This window comes from Melanostigma gelatinosum (assembly GCF_949748355.1).
Source record: "Melanostigma gelatinosum genome assembly, chromosome: 6".
Taxonomy (NCBI): domain Eukaryota; kingdom Metazoa; phylum Chordata; class Actinopteri; order Perciformes; family Zoarcidae; genus Melanostigma; species Melanostigma gelatinosum.
This window is the reverse complement of record NC_136639.1, coordinates 4,978,586-5,005,701: the sequence shown is the minus strand read 5'-3', so window position 1 is coordinate 5,005,701 and position 27,116 is coordinate 4,978,586. Positions and strand designations below refer to the sequence as shown.

Genomic DNA, 27,116 nt, shown 5'->3' with positions numbered 1-27,116 from the left:
TTTTTTGCCTCTTTGATGCTGTGAAGGGCCTGAACTGCAGACTCTATTTTGTTTTTTGGACTGTCAACATATTTTTGCCTTTCGTTTTATAGATGAAAACAACGTAAATTTACTGTCACTGAGAAAACAGCCAATTTTCATATTTGAAACCCTCAATCTGTGCAGAGGTCTGTATATGTGGTCTTCACGGGATCAAACTCGTCTACAGGCTTTCACATGTAAACGTGTTACCACTGTTGGATGTTTTTATTGTTTGTTTTAATATGTCCCCAAGGTTCTCTAGAAAGTAGTATTGATACTCTATTGTGGATTGTTCTGTTGAAATAAAGTAACCGACTATAACCTATGTGGTTGTTGAAATTATGATATGCTGTATGTTATATCATATATTAAGTTATATGTTAGCTTATTTAAAGGCAATATGCTAAAAGAAATGCAGCCTAGATTGTTAGGCTCTTTAGGTGCCAAGTGGTCAAAATGGGGTTAATTGCTGGATACACATGAGAAAACAGACAGACAGGAATACATCGTGGCTTAATTGGAAAAACTCTCGATTTCACAAATGACCACCCACAGATCCTCCGAGTGTTGAAAAACTAAATGGATAGCGAGAAAATTGGGAGCCAAAACAAAGAGACCTCACAACCCCTGATGTTCGGCAATATGCCTGAACAAATGTTTTACTGTATATTGCAATGCGCATCAAGCTAATGATTGAAAAGTATCCATTATCTCAAAATCCTGATTTACAGTCTTTGGAAAGTCAAATTAAAGATGTTTTTAATATATGAACCGCTAATATTTTGGACATTGTATACAGGCATAAGGTCAGAGAGCTTGTTATTCGGGGGTCCTGCCATTTGTAGGCGATGTTCCAAGCAAGCTGCAAAACACAAATCGATTGTTAATTTTGTGTTTGTTTACATTTTCCAAGCGAACAAATGGCTTCGACTTTGCTATCGCCTATGGTGGATTATTACAACGACGAGGAAGAACTTGACAGCGTGGAGGACGACGATGACCGAAGTTTCAGAGGAAGAGACTCGGAAGAAGGTAAAAATACGTTCAACGTATTGACCAAAAGCTCCCTGACAGTGGGGCTCTGTCTGCTTGTGTGAAAAGAAACGGAAGCGCGCGATTATTGCGTGAATTGAGTTAATTTTTACGATCGCGTTTGAAGTGATCTACAGATTACACTCGACTTGGAACAGTGTTTTTTTTTGCACTTTCAAAATCAAATTTGCCTGCTCCTAAAACTAGGCAGCTAGCTTTCATCGCACGCACTTAGCTTGCAAGCTACATAACAAGTTAGCTAACTACCGACAATCAAGAAACATGTCAGGAGCGGATGGTACAAACTAACGTTGTCTAAACCGCTTACACTGGTTTAGAGTTTTCCAGCGCTCATAGAAGATTGAGCCAACGGTTAACTATAATAAACAAACTCGCGTTTGTTTACAAGCTAACTAACGTTAGCTTAGCGTGTCAATACTAACGTTACGCGTGTATTCCACCACGTTACTTTGGGAGGTTGGCTTTACGTTGTTGTGTAATACAATCCGTTCCGTTTAAAATGATCTGTAGGTATGTCACAGCCCATCTGGACAAATTATATTCCACATAGCGTCAAATTAGCCAACTAAGCTAACGTAACGTTAGCTTCGAGCATTGACAGGTACACGGCACGGCACGCGAAACCCTGCGCGTGCTGTGTGTCCACTGCACTGCCCTTTTTCACACTATTCAATGAGACCGGACGGATAGCAGTGAAAGAGAGAGAGACCAGAGGAGAGAAAAGGCGATGACAGCACTACAAGGTTAGCTCGTTTGGTGACTTCCAGCTGGACTTATTTTTCCTCTCCTCCTCCAGACATGTTGACGGTTCCGTTGTGCCTTGACTAACGTGAGCTAGAATTACTGTTTGTAACAGCGAGACCGAGCTAACTCAAGCTAGCGCACGAATGCTAACCGAAAATGAAAGCTTGCTGGGTCAGCTTTAACGCGATTTAGGCCTTGTGCCCTTCTCTTGTGTGTTTCTAAAGGTAACGCCTGTCTGACATATAGGGTTATAACCGGTGCTTATAAAACTTGGCTCTCAAAGTTTGCCACATCACAGCTAACGTTAGCTTAAACATGCTAGCTGTTGGACTGACAGTACGATGTTAGCACCGGGAACCGTTTCTGATTAATCCCACCGTGCGGCAAATGCGCGATACTCTAAATTAACAGCTATACTTATGTTGCGAATTATATTAAATGTCGTCTGATTACATTTTCCAGCATGAGCTTGTCCTGCTGTCGATCCAAGAATAAATAATGCATGATCATCCGTGGCGAGTTTGGATTTCCACCCGGTGTCCTATTCTAACCAACTGGTGTTACACCATTACTTTACCGGTGCCACGCACGTCCGTTGATTGGCACATCTCTGCTGTCTGTCTGCGGACTACACTTAATTGCATTAAAGGATTGTATTGTGGAAAAGCTAAACAAAAAAGCTACACAATGATCTCGCGGGTCCAGCATGCTGGAATGATCACACGTGCACTATCTTATAGAAAAAAAGAAAAATCAGTTTTCGTTGAGAAATCCTTTTGAATATTGAGTCAACTCTTGTCCTGTCGTGACCTTTTTTCCAGACACGGAAGATGCCAGTGAAACAGACCTTGCCAAGCACGACGAGGATGACTATGTTGAAATCAAAGAGCAGTAAGTGCTTTGCAAATCCTTTATCCACTGTTTTAACTTTAATTCAATATATATTTGAAGGTGAACGTTTTGAATGTTATGTGATATTAACTCTGGTTTATTTCTTTGCAGAATGTACCAAGATAAACTGGCCTCTCTGAAAAGACAGTTGCAGCAATTGCAAGAAGGTAATCAGTTTGAATCTTTTTCTTTAGATCTGAGGTGTGTCAGGAGTTGATTTTCATTGGAGATGTTTTTGCAGGACAGATCCCAACTGAAAATAGTGGCGTGACACGTTGTGGGCTCTTTGTAAATGTAGGTGCAATGTCAGTGAAGTCTAGTCTAGTCTATTCTGTGGGTGGGTAATGAGAGCAGCAGGTGTAGGATGCCAAAACCTGCAGGTGAGTTGTCGAGAAATATTGCCGATGTATTGCAAAGAAACAAACTCGATATTGGTGTTGAATAACTTCTGAAGTTACCGGCTCTCACCCTACAAGAACACCTAAGTCGTAATAAGACAATACCATGGATCTTCGTGTTTGCTCTTTGCAGGTACGCTGCAGGAGTATCAGAAGAGGATGAAGAAGCTCGACCAGCAGTACAGAGAGAGACTCCGAAATGCAGGCGAGTATTTAGAGAAGGAACGCGCTGTGCTTTGCTTCTGGTGCATTCGGCGCATGAATACAATTTTGATGTGCATCCTGCTTTATTGTGTTTTTTGTTTGGAGAACTTTGGTAATAAACTGTGCTGCAAATCAACAGCTGGCAGATGTGAAATAGAAAAAGGAAACTTTCCCAAATGCAAGAGCTTGTGGATAAACAAAGATGAGTTATAAACTGTAGGGAGGTTGTTTTAGTATTATTGCAGTAATAATGTACATGTTGTGGTTGACTGTAGTCTTTGCTCAAAGTAATGCCTTTCCCCCCTTTTTTTTGTGAGTGAAACCATCTTGTTTGAATAAATATTTGACTTAAACCGAGTAGAGGGGTTGAACCAGACAGTGAGGATAGAAGTTGTTTATTTTGTATTTGCAGTAAAGGGAAATAAAACAAATAGTGTGACAACATGCAATATTAATGAAGTAGCACAGCGTCTACCCAGACATCATTTAGTAAACTTACAGATCACATTTTGTTCTCTGCTCCCAACCCATCCCTCGTCCACCGTTTCACTGTTTTAATTATATCGGTTACCATATTGTTGTTGACTCATTGGGTCTTTGCTTCCTGTGTGTGCCAGAATTCTGTGCTCTCAGTCAATATTACTTTGTTTGTTTAAAGATATTTCTTTCTTCCTCCTTTACAGATCTGTTTCTCCAACTTGAGGTGAGTGTAGTTCTTCCTGCTGATGCAGTTTCTGTGGAATTAACTTTTTACAAACGAAACATCATTTCCTTCTCTCATCGTGGTGCAGACGGAGCAGGTGGAGAGGAACTACATCAAGGAGAAGAAGGCAGCGGTGAAGGAGTTTGACGATAAAAAGGTTGAACTGAAGGAAAACCTAATTGCAGAGTTGGAGGAGAAGAAGAAGATGATCGAGAACGAGAAATTAACAATGGAGCTGACGGGCGGTAAGACATTATTAATCAGGGACTTGCTGGAAGTGGAAATGAGAGTTTTAATGTGACATTGTCTGATTTAAAGTAGGACAGATGCAGTCATTTAAGATGTCGGTCCTTTTGAATTGTCTGTGCGGGATGTTTGCTTTTCATAAACTCCAAAGGTTGATCTTTTTGAGAGTGTTTGACACTATCCGTGTGTTATTGTTGGATCTCAGTTTGTCGTTACTTGCTCATACACAGACTCCATGGAGGTAAAACCGATCATGACTCGGAAGCTGAGGAGACGGCCCAACGATCCGGTCCCGATACCAGACAAACGGAGAAAACCTGCACCAGATATCCTTCACATAAACTTTAGATGAACCTGTGAGGGTCAACGTGTTCAGTAGTACTTGTACTGGTAGCATCTGTATTTTCTCAAGATGGGAGATATTTAGTTTCAGTCCAGGGTAGATCAGAGGCTCGGCTACATTTCTCAGCTACGTTGTTTAAAAATGCTTCCTTAACTCTTCACACCTCAGCTAAATTATTTGTTGTCGGACGACCAGATAATGGAAGATTTAAGAATACTTAATAAGGTAAGTGTTGCCGAATGTCTTGATATTGTGCATGTCCCCGCTGATTGCTATGTCTGATTATGTCTTCTAAAATGTTCACCCCCTCTCTTTTACAGCTTAAATCGCCAAAACGACCAGGTATGTCAACGCTCACCTTCAGCTTAATTTCCACTTGAAATGCAGAATGAGATCTGTAGTTCAGGACACGAATGGTCGTTCGTTACCGTTTCTGCTGAGTTCCATGAGAAAGTCGTCAGCACTCCCATGTCTGTTCGCCAGCTGTTGGTTAGCTTAGCTTAGCACGAAGACTGGAATATTGGCTTGGTCAGCAGAGACTTCAGGAAGTCTCCCAGCCAAGAAACAGTTCATCCCATAATCCCCCATAACACAGTCAACATGATGTTTTTCAACTCCCAGTGACATTCCACGGCTTTCAAAAGCACCGCTTTAAATCTGCAGTTCCTCAATTATTTTGGAAATTTTGAAAAAATACCTTGTTTGACGAAGACTAAAACGACAGATAAGTCGACTAATTGACTAAGAGGGGCAGCCCCACCTGGTTCCAGTCTTTATGCTAAGCTAAGCTAACCGGCTGCTGCTTGTAACTTCATATTAAAATGGACAGAAAGGAAAGTGGTATTGATCTTCTCGTCTCGGCAAGAAATCAAATAAGCTTACAATATTTTCCAAAAATGTCCTAAAACTAGAATCAACCATTAAACTTGTACGTGCGTGTTGCATGGCGATGCGCAGGCGTTTCTCCCTCTCCAGTGTCGCCCTCGTCTCCAGAGCGCATCCCCCCCGCTCCCATGGAGAGCCCCTCCCAGCGCTACGAGGCCCGCATCGAGGAGGGGAAGCTCTACTACGACAAGAGATGGTGAGTTCCTAGTTTCATTCTCAGAACTGACATCCCATCACGCCGTTTCCCCACACAGCTCGACTGCTGCTCGTGCCACCACTAGATGGCCACATTGCCACGTGTTTACTGCCTTTTTGGTGTTTGCTTGGTCTTCAAAAGACACCACTTTGATATGGCAGCCTGCTTTTCTTCTAAGCTACAGAAAGAGATATTTCTTCAGGAGCCACTGATTCGCGCTGGTGCTTGAAGCCACCATAAAAATATACATATTCAGAAAGTATTCAGCTGCTTTAGAGTCGGCTCTGCTGCGATGAAGAGATGAAAAGAATGGAAATCCTTGACCAGACGCAGCTCCGGTTACCTTTTGTTTGAGAGCAGAGCTCTGCGTCAGACACGTGTCAGAACAGAAGGTCGTGTGAAGAAGAGTAACAGTAATAGCATTCGGTCTTATTAGCTGCTCATACAGACGGAGGAAGTTGAGAGGAGCGAGCTGTGAAGTACGTGTGCTTTTCTGTCAAGGCCAAGTCTCATTTATTCTTCGCTAAAGAAGAAGAAGACGCCACCGGAAAGCCTCCAGAGAGAGCTGCAGGGAGACGCATGCGTCATTATTCTTCAGTGGGCCCTTAATGATCAAACGCGTTGGTCTTCAGTCTCTTCCCCTGGGTTGGTTCTGTCCTCTTGACAGTTTGGAGCCATTAAAAAAAAAAAGACCTTTTTGTTTTGACTTTCCAGTCCAATTCTCTATTTAGTGCCACCTCAGGAGGAATGTGGTTTATTCAGCTGGCTAAAATGATGTGTAATGAACCCCTCTCCTGTCTGTCTTTGTTTTGTGTTCAGGTACCACAAGAGCCAGGCCATCTATCTGGAGTCAAAGGACAACACAAAGATTAGCTGTGTCATTAGCTCAGTGGGCACCAATGAGGTGAGTTTCACTGCATTTGACTCCTGTTGCTCATAGAACTGGCTTTACTGCATTAAACATGAGGCGGGGGAAACTGTCAACAAATCCCTCTAAGTGTTGTCGGTGTAGCCGAAGCTTGATGCATTTTATTCATCTGCCATAAATGAGCCACACTGTAGCGCTGTGTGACACTCGCACGACTTTATTTTGAGTCAATCCCACAAACACCTTCCTGCTACTGTAAATACTCACCAGGACGCCAAATGTGCATCAATCCACAGCGGAATAATTAGTTCCTCCTGTTTGAGTTTCATTTGTCTTTGTCAGTTATATTCAATGGGAATTTTACAGAATACCGGCGATCTTAAACTACGGTTAGCGATCTTCAAATAAATGTATTGTTTTTTCCTGCCTGCCTGCCTGCGTGTGTTCTTCCCGTGTGCACGTTACACGTCCCTTAAATCTTCCACAAACTGCTAGTCGGACAGCTGTGAGTGCTAACGATAGCCATGTTTGTTGTTACGATCATGTGGGGGGAGTGGCTTTGTCAGTGTTGGGAGACTTTTGGAGCTAATGCTACGAGCTACTTTCATTGGAAAAGTTTTTTTTTTCCGGTTGGATACTCTTGCTAGTTTCTACAGAGTACCAACCCTAGCTTTACATGTTGGCTGGTTGGAAGGGGAAGAGGTGCCAGCCACAGATTTATTCTCCCAGTGTTTGAGTTACAAGTGCTAATTTCCATCAATAACCAACACAAGACTATCGCTAAGGAGGAGTGATCACTAGAAAAGGAAAGTTCACCTTACCAGGGAGCATTCAGATTAAAATGTATTGGACATGGATGTGGTTTGTATTGACGGCTGCTTTGGAATACATTTGTTCCTAAATGTCTGATCTTTGTTCTGCAGATTTGGGTGAGGAAGACGAGCGACAGTACAAAGATGAGGATCTACCTGGGACAGCTGCAGAGGGGAGCGTTTGTCATCCGTCGACGGTCGGCTGCGTGAAATATTACCCAACCCCCATCTGTTCATCCGCCCGCTCGTTCATCCACTGTTTCCCTATTTGCTGCATCTCACATGTGGCCTCTTATTCTTCATCATATTCACTACCCCCCCCCCCCCCCCCCCTCCATTACACAAACATGCACGCCCGTGGCCGAGAATATCTCACCAGGTTGTATCCGTTTCCCCACAGAAACCAGATGATCATACAGCACGAGTGGTAACTGGCTGTTTTTCCAGCATTGTTTGTCACTATGTGGCTCGTGTGAGAAGGCAGTCAGTGGTCATACAAGACTTTTCCACACCGTTCTGTCCTCTTTACATTCAGCATTAAGTTATTGTTCTTCGACAGCCTCATGTTGACCCACAGAAGAAGTCTCCGAGCCTTTCAAGGTGTCTCATACAAAGATGTGTAGGTTCGGATGATTATCACGAGTCCCTCCAATAAAGAAGTCCGTTTCTGTAAACAGGAAGTCATTTTCAAACGATGCCCTTTTTGATGGTTTGTCCTAAAAAAAAAAATCCTCTGTATAAAACCCTACTTTTTGTTTCAGTTTTTTTGAAAAGACAAAGTGTTATTTAGTGTGAGCCTCTTCACATGCGAACGATCATGAGTTCAACTGTGTTTGCGTGTTGAGAGCTGACTCTTGATTTGTACCGTGTTACATTTTATTAAAATGTTTTCTGCATTTTATGACTTGAATTAGCTTTAATGTTTCTGACATCCACAAAGTTTGCTGCCATTGAAACATTCATTGTTACACCATGTTCAATCGCAATGTTTCTTTCCGCTGAAAACAGCTGCCTGGAAATCAGTTGTGAGCCCGAAAAACCAAAACGCAGAGGTGAAAGTCTGGAGGTAATTCTCCGAGGGTTTTCAGGCGCGACCCCTTTCACATGAAGCTCTTTGATCCATTGTTAACATAGAAATAGTGATCATAGCTGCTCCTGAAAGACAGACAGAGCCAGGATTATGAAACTGTTCTACAACATGTGCACATGTGAGAACATGCTCGTGGTAACACATTTTGGTTATATCTTGATCATTAATGTTAATGTAAGGTAAACAAATGCATTTGAATTGCTGTGTATTTTTCCATGTGACATTGATTTGCCAGCGTTTCCATATAATTAACCTGACCAAGTCACCACACACACACTGCTGCTGTCAACCATCCCTCCACTTTGTAAACAGCTGAATCATTTGACATTCAGCACAGGTCTCTGCCGGCCGAGCAGCCTGTCGTCCCCTCCCCCCCCCCCCCCCCCCCCCCCTCCCCTCGTGTATCCTATCACTTCAACCGGATGGCATGTTTCACTTCGCCTGACTTAATGACACAGCTTGACAAGGAGGGCAATTACTGTTTGTTTTTTTGCCGTGCCGCACAAAAAGCAAGGCTCGTCTCAAAAGGCCTGTTGTCCAGGAGCCGTCAGGTGTGATTGCTTCGTCTCTGCGACGGCATGAAATGAGCTGATAGTGACTGTGATGACCGTCTGCTCCCTTTATTGCATCCCGTGTCTGGCTTTTGGTTGAGGCCAGAATGGCATACACTGAGGCACCTTAATGTGGGGTCTACAACACTTTCCTGTGAGTCTTTTGGCATCAAACCTGTGTTTCATCACTGCCGCTCTTATTTGATCTGGAATCAGGGGCGGGGTGAGGCCCCGATCCCCCAAGAACTGCACCCGGCTCTCAAGTCAGTTTTAATGTCAGGGCCAAAAATGTAAAATTACAACTTCTGTTTTTTTCATGTGATGCCATGTGGCCTAAAAAGACTTTTCCTCATAGACTTACATTGGAAAAGAGACTGTCATTTCAATTGTTTTAGGTCAATCAACTTCCCAGTCCAAATACTGGACTAGCCCTTATTTAAATCATCAGGTCGTAAAAGTTTTAAACCCAGAGTTATTTTCCGTGTTCCATTCATGTAAATGAGCCCAAGATTAAGCTGCAAGGGGAGGGGGGTTAAAGGAACCGCTAGTGCGCATGCTCTATGGGCCCCTTGATGCGGAAGCAGTGCGATCGATTCGGGTAATGAACGGCCCTCACCTCCAACGCTGGATCAAGTTCTCTTCATGCATCCATCGGTGGCCCAGGACCCTCTCATTGCCGCTCCCACCAGAGTCACAAGGTGACAGGTAGTTGGCTTTTTATCAAGGATGGACGAATGAGCCGGCGGAACATCTGTATGAAGTGACTTTAAACTATATTCTTGTTGTAACGTCAATCAAATAACTAAAGAAATGTAAAAAGGGCCACAAACAGATGGAAAACAAAAACAACGATATGCAGAACAACTACAAAAAGACACAAAATGATCACTAACGGATGCAAATTGACCACAAAGAGACACGGCCATATTGTTTGTAGTCATGTCGTAGGTTTCTTGACTTATGTGGGCGGGGGTGCATGGGGGGCCTTCCACATGTCTGTGTCACTGTCCACGGGCCCATTTTGTCATGCTGTTTGGAGTGTATAGTTATTATTATTAAGAACCGGGCTTTAAATGTAAGTTCATTTTACAAAAACAGGCCATCATGAGAGGTTCTCCCCGATACGGCACCATTAAACAGGGAAATGATGCTTCACTCCCACTTGACTTCCATGTCTTTCTTACAACCCAGATCACACACACACTTAGGTGGTGTGTCGATGACCCATTTCACCGCCTTGTAATCTTCACATTTAAGCGCGCAGCAGCTCTCGCACTCCTCCACATCCCCGCCTTTCTAATGATCCATCTCTGGCTTGTTGGGATTGTACCAGTCTTGAGCTTTCACAGCAGGTGGCAGTTGAAACTGTCTTGAATCAATATGCTGAGCAAGCAAAGGGAAGGAGCGGGGAGCACTTATGGAGACGGTTCTCTGGTGATGAATCAATTGGTTTTCCTCGTGCGCCACTTCTATTCACCACCAGTGTGTAAAACACCTGCTGACACTCACCAATGCGCGAAAACAAAAAAGAAGGTCATTACCGCGCTCCGGCTGTGGTTTTAGGTGTGTTGGTAATTAAGCCTCACTGGAGCTGTTATAGGCTACTTTTTGGTGGTTGTTGCTTGTGTGCATACAAATTCACCCAGGGCATCAATAAAAAATTCAAAAAAATCCCCCCCCCCCACCCGCAATCTACCACCAGCCCCAAGTTCCAGCACCGAATTTCCCTCTTTCATCCTCTTCCCCCTAAATTGTGCATTCGCTCCACTGCATGTTAGCACTCTGTTGCATGGCTACAGGGCGGGGAGCTGCATCTCGCTCCGCGCTATCTGCTGGGAACCGAGTGGGATCCAGGCAGACTCAGATTTCCCTGTGGTGGTCTGAAGAGAGGAACGGTAGCTCCTTGACAACCCCGGTAGGCTGTGTGTGTGTGTGTGTGTGTGTGTGTGTGTGTGTGTGTGTGTGTGTGTGCCTGTAGTTTATCACTCTCCAGCAGGTCAGTGGAATTTAATTTACAGTACCAGTTCCTCGTTTGGCTCTTGATATTTGACTCGGGGTTGTCGGGTACAGCTGCAGCCTCACTGGACTGATTTGCCAATATTGATCATTTTTAAACATTTGTGTTCATAAGCAGCTACAGAATCAGGTCACGGTTTGAGTTATTTATATATACGCTCAGCACTATTCTGTTTCGTTGCTCTTTTGATGTTTCGCAGTAAAAAGGCATGACATGAAGCAGAACCAAGTTAAATAAATGATTTGTCTCGGAGGCCAGTGTGTGAGCTTCTGATGTGGGTTGACTGTATCTCAAATGATACGTTTGTTTGATGAAAGAGTATCTCGCTTGTGCTTCTACAGGTCCAACTTCAAATACTCCCAAAATAAAACCTAAGCAAACTATTTGAGAACAGCTTAACACCAATTACCATCTCATTCGAGTAGAAAACACTTGTTCTTGCAGTTTGAAGCATGAATCTGGTCCATGAATCCCCCATTAAAATGACTGTTTGGAAGTAATGCGTTTGCCCCGTTAGAGCCAGGAAAAGTTAAGCTTGTACAAATTAAACTTCTCTGTGTGTTTTCTCTTGAACCCTCCTGCTAAGAGAATTACCTAATGATGATGGTCTCCTTTAAACAACGCCTATGTTTAGCTCCCTGAGCACTTGAAGCACGTCTCCCCACAGTTTTAAGGGATGCAGCCGTCTCCGCTCGCTCTTACTTCCTCGGGCTCAAAGTTCTCCGTCCTGTCAAATAAAACATGCGATATTGTGACTGGTGTCAATTTCCCCTTTGAACATTGCGAGACACAACTGCATCGTGCAAATTAAAAAAAAAAAAAAGTCAACAGTTTAGTAAATTAGTATATCTGCTCAAATACAATTGAATGACATGAGGGTGATTTTTGCACATTCACAGACTAAGATTGAAACACAAAACATGTGATCAATGTACAAAGATGATTTCCTGTTTTACATGAATTAAACCTAACAACATTGCACAGGGGCCGCAGGGTGAAAAACGAGCCACCTGTTAATCCCCCATTCTTCCCCCTCTTTGTGCAACATGTGCAGTATTCCTGGAGAATAATTTCGCCCGAGGTTTGTTGTGTGGAGCTTTGATGAAAAACTAATTAGGGGTAAGCACCATGTAAGCACAACATCATCTGAGGGTCAAGTAGGGTTTCAGTGTCAGGTGATACAATCAGGACCTGTGTGAGAGCACTTATCATGCCAGGTGGTAGTTTGATTTAGTAATGCACATTCCCAAATTCCTAAAGAATTGTACATGAAATAAAAATGCCACAAACCAATTACCACACAGTGAACTCAGGGCGTCTTGGCTGTCTGTGGCCGAGGAGCTGATTTACTAATCCAGTCCTGTGCCAAAGTTTGTAAAATGACCTCTACAAAATCCAGAAACAATATTTAAAAACATGCTTATGTTAATGCTAGGGGCTATTCTGCCTAATTAGCACTTTTGATAACAAAGTATGTTTTGCTGACAATACATATACGGTGTACAATATTGGGGCATTTCTGCTTTTGCTCCCAGGATCTGACTTCCGCTGTAATGCAAGTACATGTACACAAGTATACAATAAGCAAGAGACTTTGCTTGAGTGTCTCCACTTCATTTCACAGGGAAATACTGTACTTTTTTAAACAGCTTCAGTTACATCAGAGATTGTGATTTTACACACAAAGCATATGATCATTTTTTAAATATCATAATGATGCTTTGTCGTAGATAAACAACTACCGAACAGTGTATGAACGGTCATTCCCATCTCTTTCAACTAACTCCAATGGAAACCAGTCGACCAAAACTGACCCTTAAGGGGTTCCTTAGAGCGTCATGGTTTGAAGCTTAGGGCCACTGACCAAGCGTCGGTATTTGACAAGCCGAGTATCAATAGCTCCACTTTGACAAACTACAACAATACAATGAAACTTCATCAATGCGTCCTTGTTAACAATCCCTCAAAAGCCTCCCGACTTGTTCTGCCTTAAAAGGTCGTAACGTTGTAGCTTTAATATTCCACCGTCAACCTCTGGATAGTCATCTACCTATGGGTGAGTACAGTCATGTCCCGTTAAACCTGACATGTCACATACATAGTAATTTAGCCTCGGATGAATACACACAGTAGCCAGGGTCAGTATGACTCGTCCTTGACATACAGAATAGATGATTTGTAAGAGAAATGGCAAACAATTTCAAGGGTGAAATCCCCCCAGAGGGAGTTTTTCACTGTCATTATTGGCATTACCAGACAAGTGCCGGAGGGGCAATAACTACTTTAAAGAACACCCTCTTGGGCATAACGTTTTTTATACTTCAGAGGAATAAGCCATGCGCGACATGAAAGGTGAGAGAGCGAGAAAGATTTTATTCTTTTGAAGTAGCTCACTGGATACAGCTGAATTCAGCGTGGCATTCCAGTTTTTGTGGGATTTATCATGTCTTTGACCAATCAGCGTTCCCCAAGGAAGTGACAAGAGGACGAGATAGTGAGTGACGCAGAGCTACACCATCATCTTGACGTGGATAAATTAACAGGGTGACAAAAAGTTTATCCAAAAGGAAGAGTCGTAGAGAGAATTCGTAACCCCATGACTTGTAAACGTTACAAGCAGCAACCTTCACGTTGACATTGGCGTCCAGCTGGAGAGGTGACATCACTCATCCACTGACAAGATTTGCTCTGATAAGAGAAAGACATCGAGTGAGCCATCTCGTTCTCGCCATACACGGTCCCCAAAGGAATCCAAACTCTGCTTCCTCGGTAACCTCTCGAGAGGCGTCTCAGCTGTCTGCATATTTTATTCAGAGGCATTCGGAGATAAAAAGAGAAACCTGGAGAAAAGGTTGGAGGGGGCTTTCGTGGATTGAAAGATGGACCACGCAGTCATCTGAAAATAGCTATTCAGAAAAGGTGTGGCATGCAATTTCTGCATTCATGGGGCTCCCCGAGGTGCTCCATCACCACAGGAGAGGCCTCTGCCTTGAAAAGACAGATTTGCCTTGTGGGAGGCAGGCTGGCATATGGAAGATGCTGCCAACATAAAATGTATCTCTCCTTCAATTAACACATTCACATTCGGAGCTGGAGATGGGCCGGTATAAGTACCACGAGGCTGATTAGGGAAATGGGCAGCAGGTGAGTCAGTGGGTGGGAAAGGTCAGGTGATGGGAATGCTGGGAAAGGGGGTCGCTACAGGGTAGGACGGGATTATGTGCAGGATTATTTCTCAGTGGTACTTTCCTGGAGTCTTGTTGTCGCCGTGAGGTTACCAGCAGAGACTCGTGGAGGTTACTTCGCCCTTTCAAAGAAACACTGGGACATCGTTTAAAACCAAAATCAATTTATACACTTTGGATTTTGTACAAATTAAACACACATTTAACATGCAAATCAGGCTAACTGTTTCCCCTTGTTTCCATTCTTGATGCTAAGCTAAGGTAACCTGCTTGTTTCCTAGATTACATTCTCACTCATTACCAAAAACAAACACAAAGGTGTATGTCTGCTCGCTGAGTTCAGGTGTTGTCACTAAATGAAAGGTGCAATGGCTCTGGAGTTCACATCAACTGCACCAAACGTGCCAGAATATGTGAATACACTTTAAATGAAGATTACTAGCCTGATCTCAATTTGTGCAGTGCAACCAGCCAGCGATAACTGGGGCAGAGACTCATTCGTTTTTTAATTCACAAGTGAATACTCATCAACTGCAGCTCCACCGACTGAGGAGAGCAGATTAAAAAATGAATAAGGTGAATGTGATTTAATGAATAACATCGTTGAGCTTTGCCTCAGCAGGATGCCGTTTTAAAAATGTGGGTGATTATGTCTCTCTGATATTTATTTTAAGGCAGAGTGGTTGTTGTTATACCTCTTTTCTTCTCCCTCTCTCTCTTGCTGATATTTGTCACGGTAATAAGAGGTATTGTTGTGACGGATCAATGTTCTTTCATGGCCTCAGATGCACACAGTGAATTACACACTGTATTACATATTCATGACCTCCGATCGATATCTTTCCACTCAATGGCCAGTTAGAAGCGGTGGTATTGAAATGAACACAATGAATTTGACGCCTGACTTAAAAACCTGCCAAAAGCTCCAATATTCAATACGTTTTACATATTAAAAAGTGATGCGAAACGTGACGGTGGTAGTAAAAAAAAAAAAAAAACACCTTTTACACTCTTTTGGTTTAATGTTTTGGTTTTATGGACCACATCTGCTGGTATCGGCCGACTTATCGGCCGATAAGTAAGAAGACATTGCAGAACAGAAACGCCAAAGAATTATTAGAAGTCATTTAGAAAGTCTTGTGGTTGAAATAGTGTCAACCAAAGAGAAAGTTTATTTTTCAAATGTGAAATGTCCCACTCAGTACATATCCTGCTCACAACTCTTTGAGGAAAAGCACAACTTTTTTGGGGGGGAAATAGGCCGATACACTCAGGGGCTAATCACACCTCAGAGCAGGTGGAGACCAAAATGGAGCTACAAGAGTGGACTTAAATGAATGCCAACAATGCCTCATGTCTGCTGGATGCATATTGGCAATTATTACACAATTTTGCAGTTAAAATTTTCGACGCCGACGATATGTCAGAGTGTTTGTTCGTGTAGCTTTTCTTCAATGTTTCCAGCTAAAACCCAAGTGTGTGCAGCACTTACAGACCCTTTTCTAATGATGACATTGTGTATTGCAATATGATGAACTTATGACCCTTACTTCTCCAAATGCTGCGTGTCCGCCCACTTGAACATCTTGCTGTTATTAGAGGCAATTGAGCTTGAGACATTTTCTCCTCTTTATTGAGGGTAAAAAATAGGGAAAATGGCCGTGATTAAAGCCCATAGATTGTGAGGCGTCTTCACGAGGCATTGAGGAGTGCTCTGTGTGCTTGCCGATGCCTCATTTAGAGTGGAGAGGAGGGGATAATGGATTCCATCTTGCCAATCGCGCCTTCTTTACGGTTCGTGACGGAGTCGGGATGTCATCAGTTCGATGGCCGTCGGTCAGTTGTGACTCCGCCATTTTGACCTCCGTTGCTGCATCATCTGCGGGAACCTTTTCCGGGTCGCACATTGGCTGACAGCACAGCCAGTGAACAGGTAGCAAAGACACACCCTGCTTCCAGAGATTCAAGCTAATAAAAAGAGAAAATGTGCCAGACCGTGATATGATACCTCTGCTTCCATTAGCTTTATTAGAGCTGAGTGCAAAATTACTTCCAATTAGAGTTTCCTAGACAACACACTGGCTATGCATGATAATATTCTTTGTCTCTCAACCCCCGCATTCGCACCCACTGTTTTTGCACTTGTGAGGAAATTGTTTTGCCTCTCCCATGGCCCTTCAGAGGTAATTTTGTGTGCAGCTATGTCTGGGCTATTGAGAAAGACAATTAGTTTCTTGCTTTCTGTGTTCTTGCACGTGCAGAGCAGAAAACCAGAACAAAAAAGTGAGTTTTGTTGAGGTTCCTTTCATGCTCCCGCTAGTGAGCATGGGTGTTATTTTACGACGCCGTTTTTGTGATGCGACGCGAGTGTGGAGATGAAAAGCAGCAAGATGTCTCTCGTGCACCAAGCGCCTGGCAGCCAGCATGCCGTGCTGGAGACGCCATGTCCCACGGAACACAACATCTGTTTCCATTAGGTACGATTACAGCAACAGAGCCGTCTCGGAATACATCAACTGAGTTCAGGCGTTATCGGCGTCGCACGCTGATGACTTCACTTCCCATCTGCCACAGTTTGAGTAATGGTAAAAGAGATTGTCCAATTCATCGGAGAGTGTAATGCAATCACGTAACCTCTCACAGTGGAAGCACATCAAGCTGCAGTGCTTAATCTCAGATTTCTCTGAGGATTGCAACGCAGCCCTCAAGTTGTTTGAGGAGTTTACAGTCTTCCAGATAGGAACATATCACGGTGTTTCGTTAGCAGCTATTATGTATTTAACACGCTGACAGGCAACATCATGTGAAAATAACAGTGGCATATTTTGTTGTTATTCAGTAATTAATTCGGTTCACCGCCGTGAACTCACAGTTTAGCAACCGTAACTATAGCACAGCCAGACTGTCAACCGTTGGATGCCTGTGGCGTGCAGTGTGATATACTCGTACAAAAGCAACGCTTTGTTCACCTGTGTTTTAAGTTGTTGTGAAAGATAATTTGGGTAAATTGTATGAGGCACCAGTTCTGTGGCTGTGGGATCTGGTCAGGTTTATTGTGTTCAGTAATTACTCGTGCAGTAATTCATGAATCAGTTCGGCACCACAGGTAATTGTTTGGCGAGGCTTTCTTTTTGTCTATTTCGGCCGTAGTTGTTCAGAGGGATTACGCTGGGTGTTTCGTTTCGTTTATTTTATTTTTTTGCTTAATATATGTCGTTTTTCTGTCCTACTTTCGAGCAGAAGATTTATCATTTTGTAACTCTTTTGGTTGGTACACTGAACTTATTGTTCACTGCAGTGCTTGCCCGACGACATGAATGTCGCCTTTAGCGACGTTCAGCTCCAAGAATTAAGTGTGTTGATTTTGCTCGTTAATTTTCAGATCAAAAGGTGACGTTTAAGGCAACTGCTTTGAAGTCATTTTCCAAGGATTGTAGAAATAAAAGGTTACATTGACATCGGGTTAATTATGTGTGGGGGTGGATTAGTTCCAGGAGAAACTAAATTGTAAAGACGTCGAGACAGCTGGTGCTCATACCTGAAAGTTCTTGCAAAAACATCTTTTCTTTTAAAACATAAAAACTGATACCAGGAAGGTGTGAATTATCTCCACCTTGTCAGTAATTAAGAATATTACACTGCTCTAATCAGTAGGTTTAAATATAAATCTAGGTCTACTAATGTGAGAAATATTTGGCATTTGCAACTTTTTCACACTATTTTATGTACAAATAGTGCAACAACTTCAGGTACGCTCCACCTTGCTACTTTTTCTCAACCTTTATGATTAATGCTTTCTCAGCTGAAGATCCACTTTTGGTATCTTTTTAGCGACACCAGCGACATGGGGATGACAGTGCTGCTCTGTCTGTTGGTGTGGTTTTTCTTAGTGAAATGTCTCAATCTATTAGGTGGATAACATTTGGTCCAAGCGTTCGCGTTCCCCTCAGAATGAACTCTAATAACTTTGGTAATCCCTAAACTTCTTGTGCCGTATTCTCGCCCCTGAACAATAAATGCTGTATGTTAGATTAATAAACCAATTTCCTGAAGTGTCCTCACTGGCAGAATGATGATTATAGAGAGGCCGATTGGCAGACTGCACCACCACTATGCCTGAGTCAGACGATGTGAACCTGCTGAGAGGAGACATTGCAGAGGGTTTATTCATTCAAAAGGTTGAAAAGCTGCCTGATAGGAAGGATTTCATCAGTAATGGAAGAAAAGGATGCAAATCGAGGCCAAGTCCAGCTCTGATGCATTGACTGTAGCTCGCCTGAAATGACCACATTATTAAGTAAAGTTGTTTTTTTTTAAATATTAAATATTAAAAATATTTCCGGGCCTCTTCATGAAAGCTGCATGACGTTGACTGGCAAACTGTAAAGACAATGTGTGGTAGAGAGGCCCTTTCCACACAAGGCAGAGAAATTCCGCCTGGTAATTAGGTTCATAGATTAGACTGTAAACTCATCACAGCCCATAAACATAATTACGATGCAGCAGTAAACATGCCATCCCCCTATGATTGATTCAAGCCGTTGTTCAGGCCAGTTAACAACATAAATCATCTCTCTAATTGACCCTTTGCTAAGCCCCTCCCCTCTTGGTTCCTGTTGCTAGGTCAGTGAGAGACATTTCAAAGGAAATTATTGCAGATTTCTGCGGTAATCGTTCTGAAATATCGCCAAGAAAATTGACTTCAATATGCATTCAGAGCTACATTAACAATACAATTTGTTGGTTGAGTATTTTAAGTAAGGAAAGGCCATTCAAATTGAAGGAAAAGCTCAAAAGATGACATAGAAAATAATTTCGTGGGATACAATTATGGCGCCTTATTTTTCGCAGCTTTAGCTCGCTAACATTATTACCTTGGAGCAAAATGAGGAGTTTTTGTTGCTCTTCGATGGATTCAGCTTGGAGTGAGGTCTTCCACACGGTTTCGTCCATATCTGACATCTGTCCTCTTGCGAAAAATACGACACTGCCCTCCAAAAGCTCAATGGATATCTGTTGTCGGAACGTATAATTGGACATTTGCCATTTTAGAGACGGGCTCGGCGAAAGGTCAATCATCATTTAAAACCACTGAAAAATGCACTGAAATTGCATTTATCTGAAAATGTGCACTTCTTTCCACCTGCACGGGTAAACTCACTTAAAGGCAGACTTTGTATGCCATATATATTTTTACTTCCTGAAGGTCACACTGCCTCAGACATCATTTGAAAAGCAAAAAACGATCACAAACCTCTGGAGAAGTCTTTGTGAGCAGCCATCAGAATATGAAATTCTCATGGTTGGATGTTATTGGTCAGCAAGGTATAACGTCACTCTCCAAAAAACAGGTTTACAACAAGCACACACTGGTTCACTAATCACAGCTGCTGCATTGTTGGAACGTTACTCACCTTTTCTGTGAGAAGGAAATCCTTCGTCAGCACCACAACCCTTTCATGTTCCTTTGTCCCAGGCTTACAGATTAAGATGGCTCCAACACTGAAGATATTTTCCTCTTCTCCTTCAAAAGGACAATTGTCATTTTTGCTGAGGGAGAAAACTTGAACTGTGACTCTCCGGTGCGTTCACAATTAACAGCAATTAGAAGGATCTCACCCAAACTTTTTCTTCCTGCTTTAAAACCTTTCAGCCCAATTTGCAGTGCATATAAACTGCTCGTCAGGTCACATTTTTGTTTTTGGGACAAGAACATGCTAAAATTGTCAGTTTTGGGTCCTCCATAGCCAAGAGAATCCACATACTGGATCATCTAACTCCTGAGCACTATCTGTTGCAATTGAGAGTGTAAAAAAATAAAAAATAACAGTTTACATTTTTGATTTCACTTCCTGCCTTTGTGCTTTTGATGATCTGCCCTGATTAGTTTCACCTGTCCCTCGTTAGCTCTGCAGTCGCCTCACCTCCAACTCACCTGTTGCCACTTCCTCACTATTTATACGAGCCCACTTCCTTTGTTCTCAGCTGATCTGTTTTCGTTGTATCTGTATCTAACTCTCTGTCTGTCAGCCTTTTGTTTAGTACATTATTTAGCGATACTAGTCAGCCTGCTTTTGGGTCCTTCCCTTGCTGCCTGCTCTCCTGACAGAAAAAAAGCCCAAAATAATGGACGGCAGGTGAAAATGTTATAAACCGATAAATGGCTAATATACACAGTTTAAAGCAATGAACAAACAGCTGAATATTGCTAAAAAGTTACAAATAAATGGTTAATACGTCCAGCGTTAGCCACTCCAAGTTGTGGCCTCAACAGTGACAGTTCAATTGATGACAGAAATGAAATACATTTGTAACATGACAGTAGTGTCATTAAAGATGTAGCACACATATTTAAAACATATTCATTTGACTCTAGAAATACACCTGTACAATGTCCACATTTAAAATGTGCTTTCATGGATAGACGGAAGTATCTACAAGCCAATCTTGACATTCATTTTGCATATGGTAATTCTAGTGAAATTATGCCATTATGAGTTACATTATTAGAGCAAATATCTTTTCATGTTCGATAAGGACAATTAGTCTCTGGAGACCACCCACTATGCCGCCCAGAAGGAATGAATACATTATGTGCTGAATCAGATTCGTCCTTTCTTATCTGCAGCATGGATTTCTCTGGAAGAAACATGACCCAATCGTTTCTCCTGCCTCTTCTAAACTGTGCAAAGCAAGGCCTTTTCTTCAATCTAAGTCAGGGGTGTCCAAACTATGGACCGCGGGCCAATTGCGGCCCGTGGTCCATTTTTAATTGGCCCGCAGCAAATTCTAAAAATATAATGGACTGTATTGTATTTCTTAGTTTCACACTAGGTTGTTCAGGTAGCCAGCTCGCTCAACAACAGTATTTTTTCCGTGCTAACAAAACACAAGAAAAAGCCACAATACCATTTTCCTCGTACTTTTTTTCTTGCATATTGCTTCAGGCTCTTGTCAGGTTCAAGTTTGGTTATTTTGAAATGTAAATTATTAAGAAACTGCACCCACCCCCCTCGTTTCGCTATCACATTCAAACGGTCTAACCCATGTTTATACTTCTGAGTGAGTAACATATGATGTCGGGTCAGGTTGCATTCGGGTCATGCTTTGGCAGTATGAGTCAGACTCGAGGAGGGATGAGTCATAAAGAGGTCGCTATGTGCTGGGTTCCATGCAAAGTTTGACTCTGTAGCTTCAGTGCAGTAACAAATGTGACTTCTACCGTATTTAATTTGTCCTTTCACCCTTAAACCTCTCAGAGTTCGTAACATTGTCGGACAGACTAGTAATCTGGCACTCGCTGACCAATATTCCTGAACAACCTACAGTCTGTACCATATATTGTGTGTATAGCAAGTGGACGTAATCATTGTGATGTCGCCCGTTGGTTTGTGGACTACGGTTTTGAAGCCTCGATTTCAGAATTTAAGCTGGTGCCATCTTGGATTTTTATCGTCGCCATCTTGGATTTTGACCGTAGCCTTCTTTTTTTTTTGCAACCAGTCCACGTAAGTGACCATATTTGGACTGCGGAGGAGTGACGTAGAGACGCCATGTAGGGCTCTGGTAGGGTAGCATCCTATCAATCAGAAGGTAGCCACGCCCTAAAGCATATTCAAGCATTTAAGTTTTAATTCACAACGTTAACCATGTGTTTAAAACTGCAACTACTTCACAACGTGCGAGTAGATGCATTTTGCCACGTCTGAAGCATTATAATGGTAGACAACGGATAACAGCAATTTGATGGGCTGATAACATTTAAAATGGGTACATTTATTTGTAAAAAAAAAACAAAAAACTTGACGATGTATGTGACAAGACCTTTGTTTTTTTTTTTAGGGAAACGATTATTTTTGTATCTGACAAAATCAGTAACTACAAAGTGGAAAGTACAATTTTATGTTGCAGAAGTGGCAGCATTCGTGTGCTAGTACCTTAACAAATGCATCCTACTTCACCCATAAGACTGTACCACAGTATGCACATGTGGTACTTTGCCAAAGAACGTGCTGTACTGAGCATCTCTCATGCCGAAGCGCTCAAAGTAATTGCAGCACCTTGGACAGTGACAAGAGCTTGCTCTCAGGAGACTCTTGGGTAATGCATTTTCGGCTTTGTGTTTTCACCCCGCTTTCACAAGTGCCAGGGTGCTTCCATCTTTTTCCACCTCCTCTCCAGAACAGCGGATCAACTTCACAGCACCAGATGTTGTGCCAAAGCCTTGAAACACGTTTGAGGTGCAAATCAGTGCTCATCAATAGCTACAGCATCGGCTTTTTCTTTTAAAGGATCGCTGTGCATAAAAGGCTTCTTCTGCCTTCAGTGACACTCTCTTCTCTTCATTTATCTCATGCTGTTTTTGTAAATTACACATACATATATAATATATATATATTATATATTCATCACAGCTTTGGAGCGCTGCTTGAAGATAAAGTTGTTTGTCTTCATCTAAATGTAATGATTTAGAGGTTAAGGCTTCTTTTCCTGTTTTATTAACGGGTTTGACGTTTACACATAAATGCAACAGTTGGCTTATTAATAAACATATGTTGACTATGATTCATTCCCACATCCTTCCACACACGCAGGTCACATACATTTGAACCTGCTTGTAATACAAATCTGTTTAACATATTGCAGTAATGATGATGCAGCGCACTGCAGATATGTTCCTCCACGATGATTTCAGCCGTTGCTTTGGGCTCATTCCTCTGCCGTTATCATCATTACCCTCAGGTTATCCATCAGATGATTTGTATTCTTAATGAGTTCGGAGTGAATTAACACAATGTAGTTATTATTGCTCGGTAGACTTAATGAGCATAGAGCCGACCCTCATGGAATGCACTTGTTCGCCAAGTCCAGTGGTTGTGTTCAGATCCTTTCCTAAAGTAAAAGCAGTCGTGCTTTCGGAGATTCCTCTGTTTTTTAGAAGGAAGGTTATTGAGGCAACGTTCTTGTCAGTATTGGATTATGGTGACATTTAATGCATGCATGCTTCAACTGCGATTTTGAAGCCCCTGGATGCCGTTTATCACTCTCAGTACTGCTCATTGTGAACTGTCCGCTAAGGTTGGGTGGCCCTCTCTCTCTGTAAGGCGTGATAGCTCGACACTGTGTTTTTACCCACGTACATTGCTGCGTTGTTGTCTTTTAATCTGGGCCCTTTTCAAACACGCTCAAAGTGATTCGATCATGTTGCGGGTGACGGCTTTTTACTGAGCTTGGAAAATCCAGTTTTCTCATTGTGCACCGGCAGAGTGGAATAATATGCAGAAGAATCTAAAGCAACCTCACTTTTACACTTAAGACAATCTAATTTTTTTACGTCATCCTATTTCCCTTCCTGTTGTTTTCGTTGATTCATATGCTTTGAATTGCTTTATTTATTGTTACTTGGTGCCCATGACTGTTTATTATGTTTTTTACTCGGCTATATTGTAAATGAGGTCTCTACCTCAACGTAGTTTTGGGGTTGAATGAATGAGTGAATTTCATTCTACTAAATATCTGCTGTTTGTGAAACAGTGACTCATCTTAAGCCTTTGGGCCTTGAATAGTTATTTAAATCAAACTATCTGAGAAGCTTAGAAGGGGGAGTCTCATAGGAGGAACAGCTATCAACTCAAACATCTGAAACCTGACAAGAGTCCTCGACCAGACATTGCTGTTTTCAAATGCAAATGCACGTAAGCTACAATCAGAAAGAGAAGGATAAATGAAAGGCAGAACAAGACAAACCTGTTGAATGGAGAAAGCAAAGAGGCCTAAACCTTAACATTGAAGGTCAGCACATCAGATCACTCATTGGTTCAATGCCTAAACGGGTGAGAACAGCTGTATGGCATCACCTGGATTCACACAGTTCCACATATCAGCTGTTTGTTGCAGTAATAAACAATATCATGTATCAGTGCACCGATACAAAAGGGGAAGAGGAAGACGTCACTCCCAGTGGACCACAGTGAGGAGCAGATGGGACGATATACAGTAGAGGTAGATCCAAATGACAACATAACAATTAAGGCTGACGATACTTTTGATGCTGTCACTGACAACACAGCTGGGTTTCCAGAGAGGTTTTTCATTACTCGGACTGGATTAAGTCAGTAAATAATCCACCTGAAGCTTCATTACTTGAGCTGGGGTCTGAAAGGATCATTGATTGGCTCAGGCAGCAGGCTGACACTGACCTGAAGCCTCTGATCGCTGACGGGGATCAGCAGGGCTCATCATTAATCCTGTGGCATACTGCTTGCACTGCACTGCATTTCTTTCCTCCCCGATATCCTGAACACAACACAGACGAAGAAGGATGTGGTCCTCCACAGACGATGCAGTTTGCACATGGGCACTATAGTTAATGTTGAGCCAGTCCCATATCGACCCTTTTAACAGCTGACGGCATCAAAAGTATGCGCACTCAAGACAACAGCGCACTCAAGTTTTACAGAATTCCAACAGGGTTAGGACCGTTGTAGTAACTTGCGTTAATTGGTTGACGTAGACATTAAACAGAGATGAGTATGTATTTAAAATTGATTGAAGGCTTTTACGAGGACACCAACATGTTGTGTTGTTGTTTTTAACAGCTGCTGTCACTACGAGCAATCACAGAGGCATTTTCTGGAGAGTCACCAGTTAAAACGATCACTTGTTGAACCGAAACACCGTCTGTGGCTGCATGTCATCAAACGTGTTGATTATCACTGGACTGATCAAAAATGCTGGTATTTGTAGAGCCCATTTTAAACTCTTTCTTTGTATTTTACTTTCTGTACATGACCTCTGTGAGCGTCTAGTGACGTGCTTCAGAACAGGAGGTGGCCACCTGGATGTTTTCAAAAGATTTACATCATCAGCAGACAAATGCTCACGGGGCTGTGAGGACTGACGAGGTAAAGAAGGAGGAAAGTTTAAATAGGCAGTCACATTATTTGTTCCAGTTATTTCATGGTATTGTGAGATCTATATAATTACACGGGCCTTATCATGTGTTTTGGCCTGCTTACTTTTTCGTGCTGATATTTTCTCGAACTGAAATTGTGAACAAACTGGAGTGCAGAATTTGTAAATCAAAACTGCAGGTGGCTCAACAAATGGCTCAAAACAGACATCCTCCGATCCCAAAGAGGACCACTGAGAGACGCTTTCACCTGGCAGGGATTAAAGAGCTGCTGGCTTTGCAGAGACCTAAACGTGTCCTCTGATAAAGTCTTAAAAACGGACATTGAGAAGCCACTGAGCATATATCCTGCTACAGCTGCTGAGCGGTCTGGTTTTGATTGAAGTTCTGAGCCCCCAAAACAGGTGAGATTCAGACGGGATAAAGCTCAATTTTCTGTCTCGCTGTGTCTTTTCTTCGCTACATTAGGAAACAGCATCCGTGCACATGAATAAGCACCGTTTCCTTCAGGGGGAAACACATCCATCTCAGGGTCGTGATGGCCATTTCTCACCACAACCGCTGCAAACTTCATCAGCAATGGCGACATGTTTGATAAAAAAGAAGTGTTTGATGAAGTGTCTGTTGCCTGTGAATTGATTTGTTGTCTCATTGCAACATAGGAAAGAAGTATTTTTGTTTCGTTGCTGCTGTTCAAGACACTTTTGAAACCCCAGTTGAATAACAGGAAACAAGTGAGCTGTTTCCTCAACACTTTCCCTGCAATTCATTTAGTTTCCAGTCTGCCTTCTACACTTATATTTAGCTTGTTCCCACTCTTTTTTTATTTATGTGACACTCTGTGTATTTTTAGTCTAAATGTAAATGTGACATCATCACTTTTGATTGAAGAAAGGTGTTGTTCTACATGATGTGTGGATTACAGTGTTAAAACATTAAATCATGTGAAGAAGATGCAAATTAAAATATTTGCAGGTGAAGATATAAAAATATTAATATTTCCATGTTGTTTTCTCGATATTCCACATCAGCCCTTAAGTACAGACAGTTTTCTGTTATTGCTGTTTCATGCCTTTTTTTAAAAACAACACAGACAACCTTTATTTGATTATTAGAAAATGAGCAAAACAGGGGAAGTTTGCAGAATGTGGTTTTAACACCTTTTGACTGTTTTCTTCAATATACAATTCGTCTAAAAATGTTCTGATATTTCAGTGTAAATGGCAGTAAATGTTGAATGGCAGTGTGTAGCATGAAAGCTTTGCGATCCGCTCGATGAGGCGTTTTAGTGTCCTTTAGCTCATTGTCTTCATGTTTTGGTTCACTCTCACCAGCAGCAACAGGCAGCTGTTTTTGTCGAAACATCTGCACTGCACCAAACGGCAGACACAGTTCGCCACTATAGCGCATTTGGCAGCGAGGCCACATCTGTTTCTCAGAAGTTGGTGGAGAGTGAATGTTGGACTTGTATTTGTCATATCTGCAGAAATATGATTTGTGACATGGAAATGTTGTGATTAAAGCGGCCCAAAAAATGTGGTTTTCCTTTCAGTAACATTCTTCAACAATGTTTTTCAAATTGATCAAAATCTGAATGAAATTAACTATTTATAATCGTTCAGTTTGTCTATTTAGAATGTAGTTAAACCTGACAGGAATCAATTTGTGACGTGTGTGGCTTGCAGAGGACACCTAGCTGCTAAATGTATGGAAGAAGATTTTCTCTGCTGCAGCCAATACGAGGGGTGTCTTTTACATTCATGGCTGGCCTGTAGTCAGGACCACATGCAGTTGTAATAACACAAAGTGTACCACATCACTCGCTCCCTCTCTGTGCATCTCGTGGAGGGACCATTCTGTAAACTGGAGAGTAAAGTATGAACAGTTTCTGAAATGTCATACATACTTTATCACCCTGTTGTCTCTAATGGCTGCATCGTGTCACAGTGGTTTTGGTGAGTAAGTAGCAGCAGGCAGCGGGTGTAAATGGAGCTCTA

At 42.3% G+C, this 27,116-nt stretch overlaps 1 protein-coding gene across 1 annotated transcript; it reads left to right on the top strand.

Moving 5' to 3' along the window:
* Positions 1 to 913: 913 nt before the first annotated feature.
* Positions 914 to 8,260, top strand: suds3 (SDS3 homolog, SIN3A corepressor complex component). Its single transcript, XM_079270473.1, is given in 13 exon segments — positions 914 to 1,053; positions 2,640 to 2,709; positions 2,821 to 2,876; positions 3,241 to 3,312; positions 3,995 to 4,014; positions 4,103 to 4,259; positions 4,491 to 4,609; positions 4,611 to 4,616; positions 4,772 to 4,828; positions 4,924 to 4,945; positions 5,561 to 5,684; positions 6,504 to 6,588; positions 7,476 to 8,260. Coding segments are annotated over 13 exon segments (999 nt in total). The 5' UTR covers positions 914 to 941; the 3' UTR covers positions 7,575 to 8,260.
* The last annotated feature ends 18,856 nt before the right edge of the window (positions 8,261 to 27,116 follow it).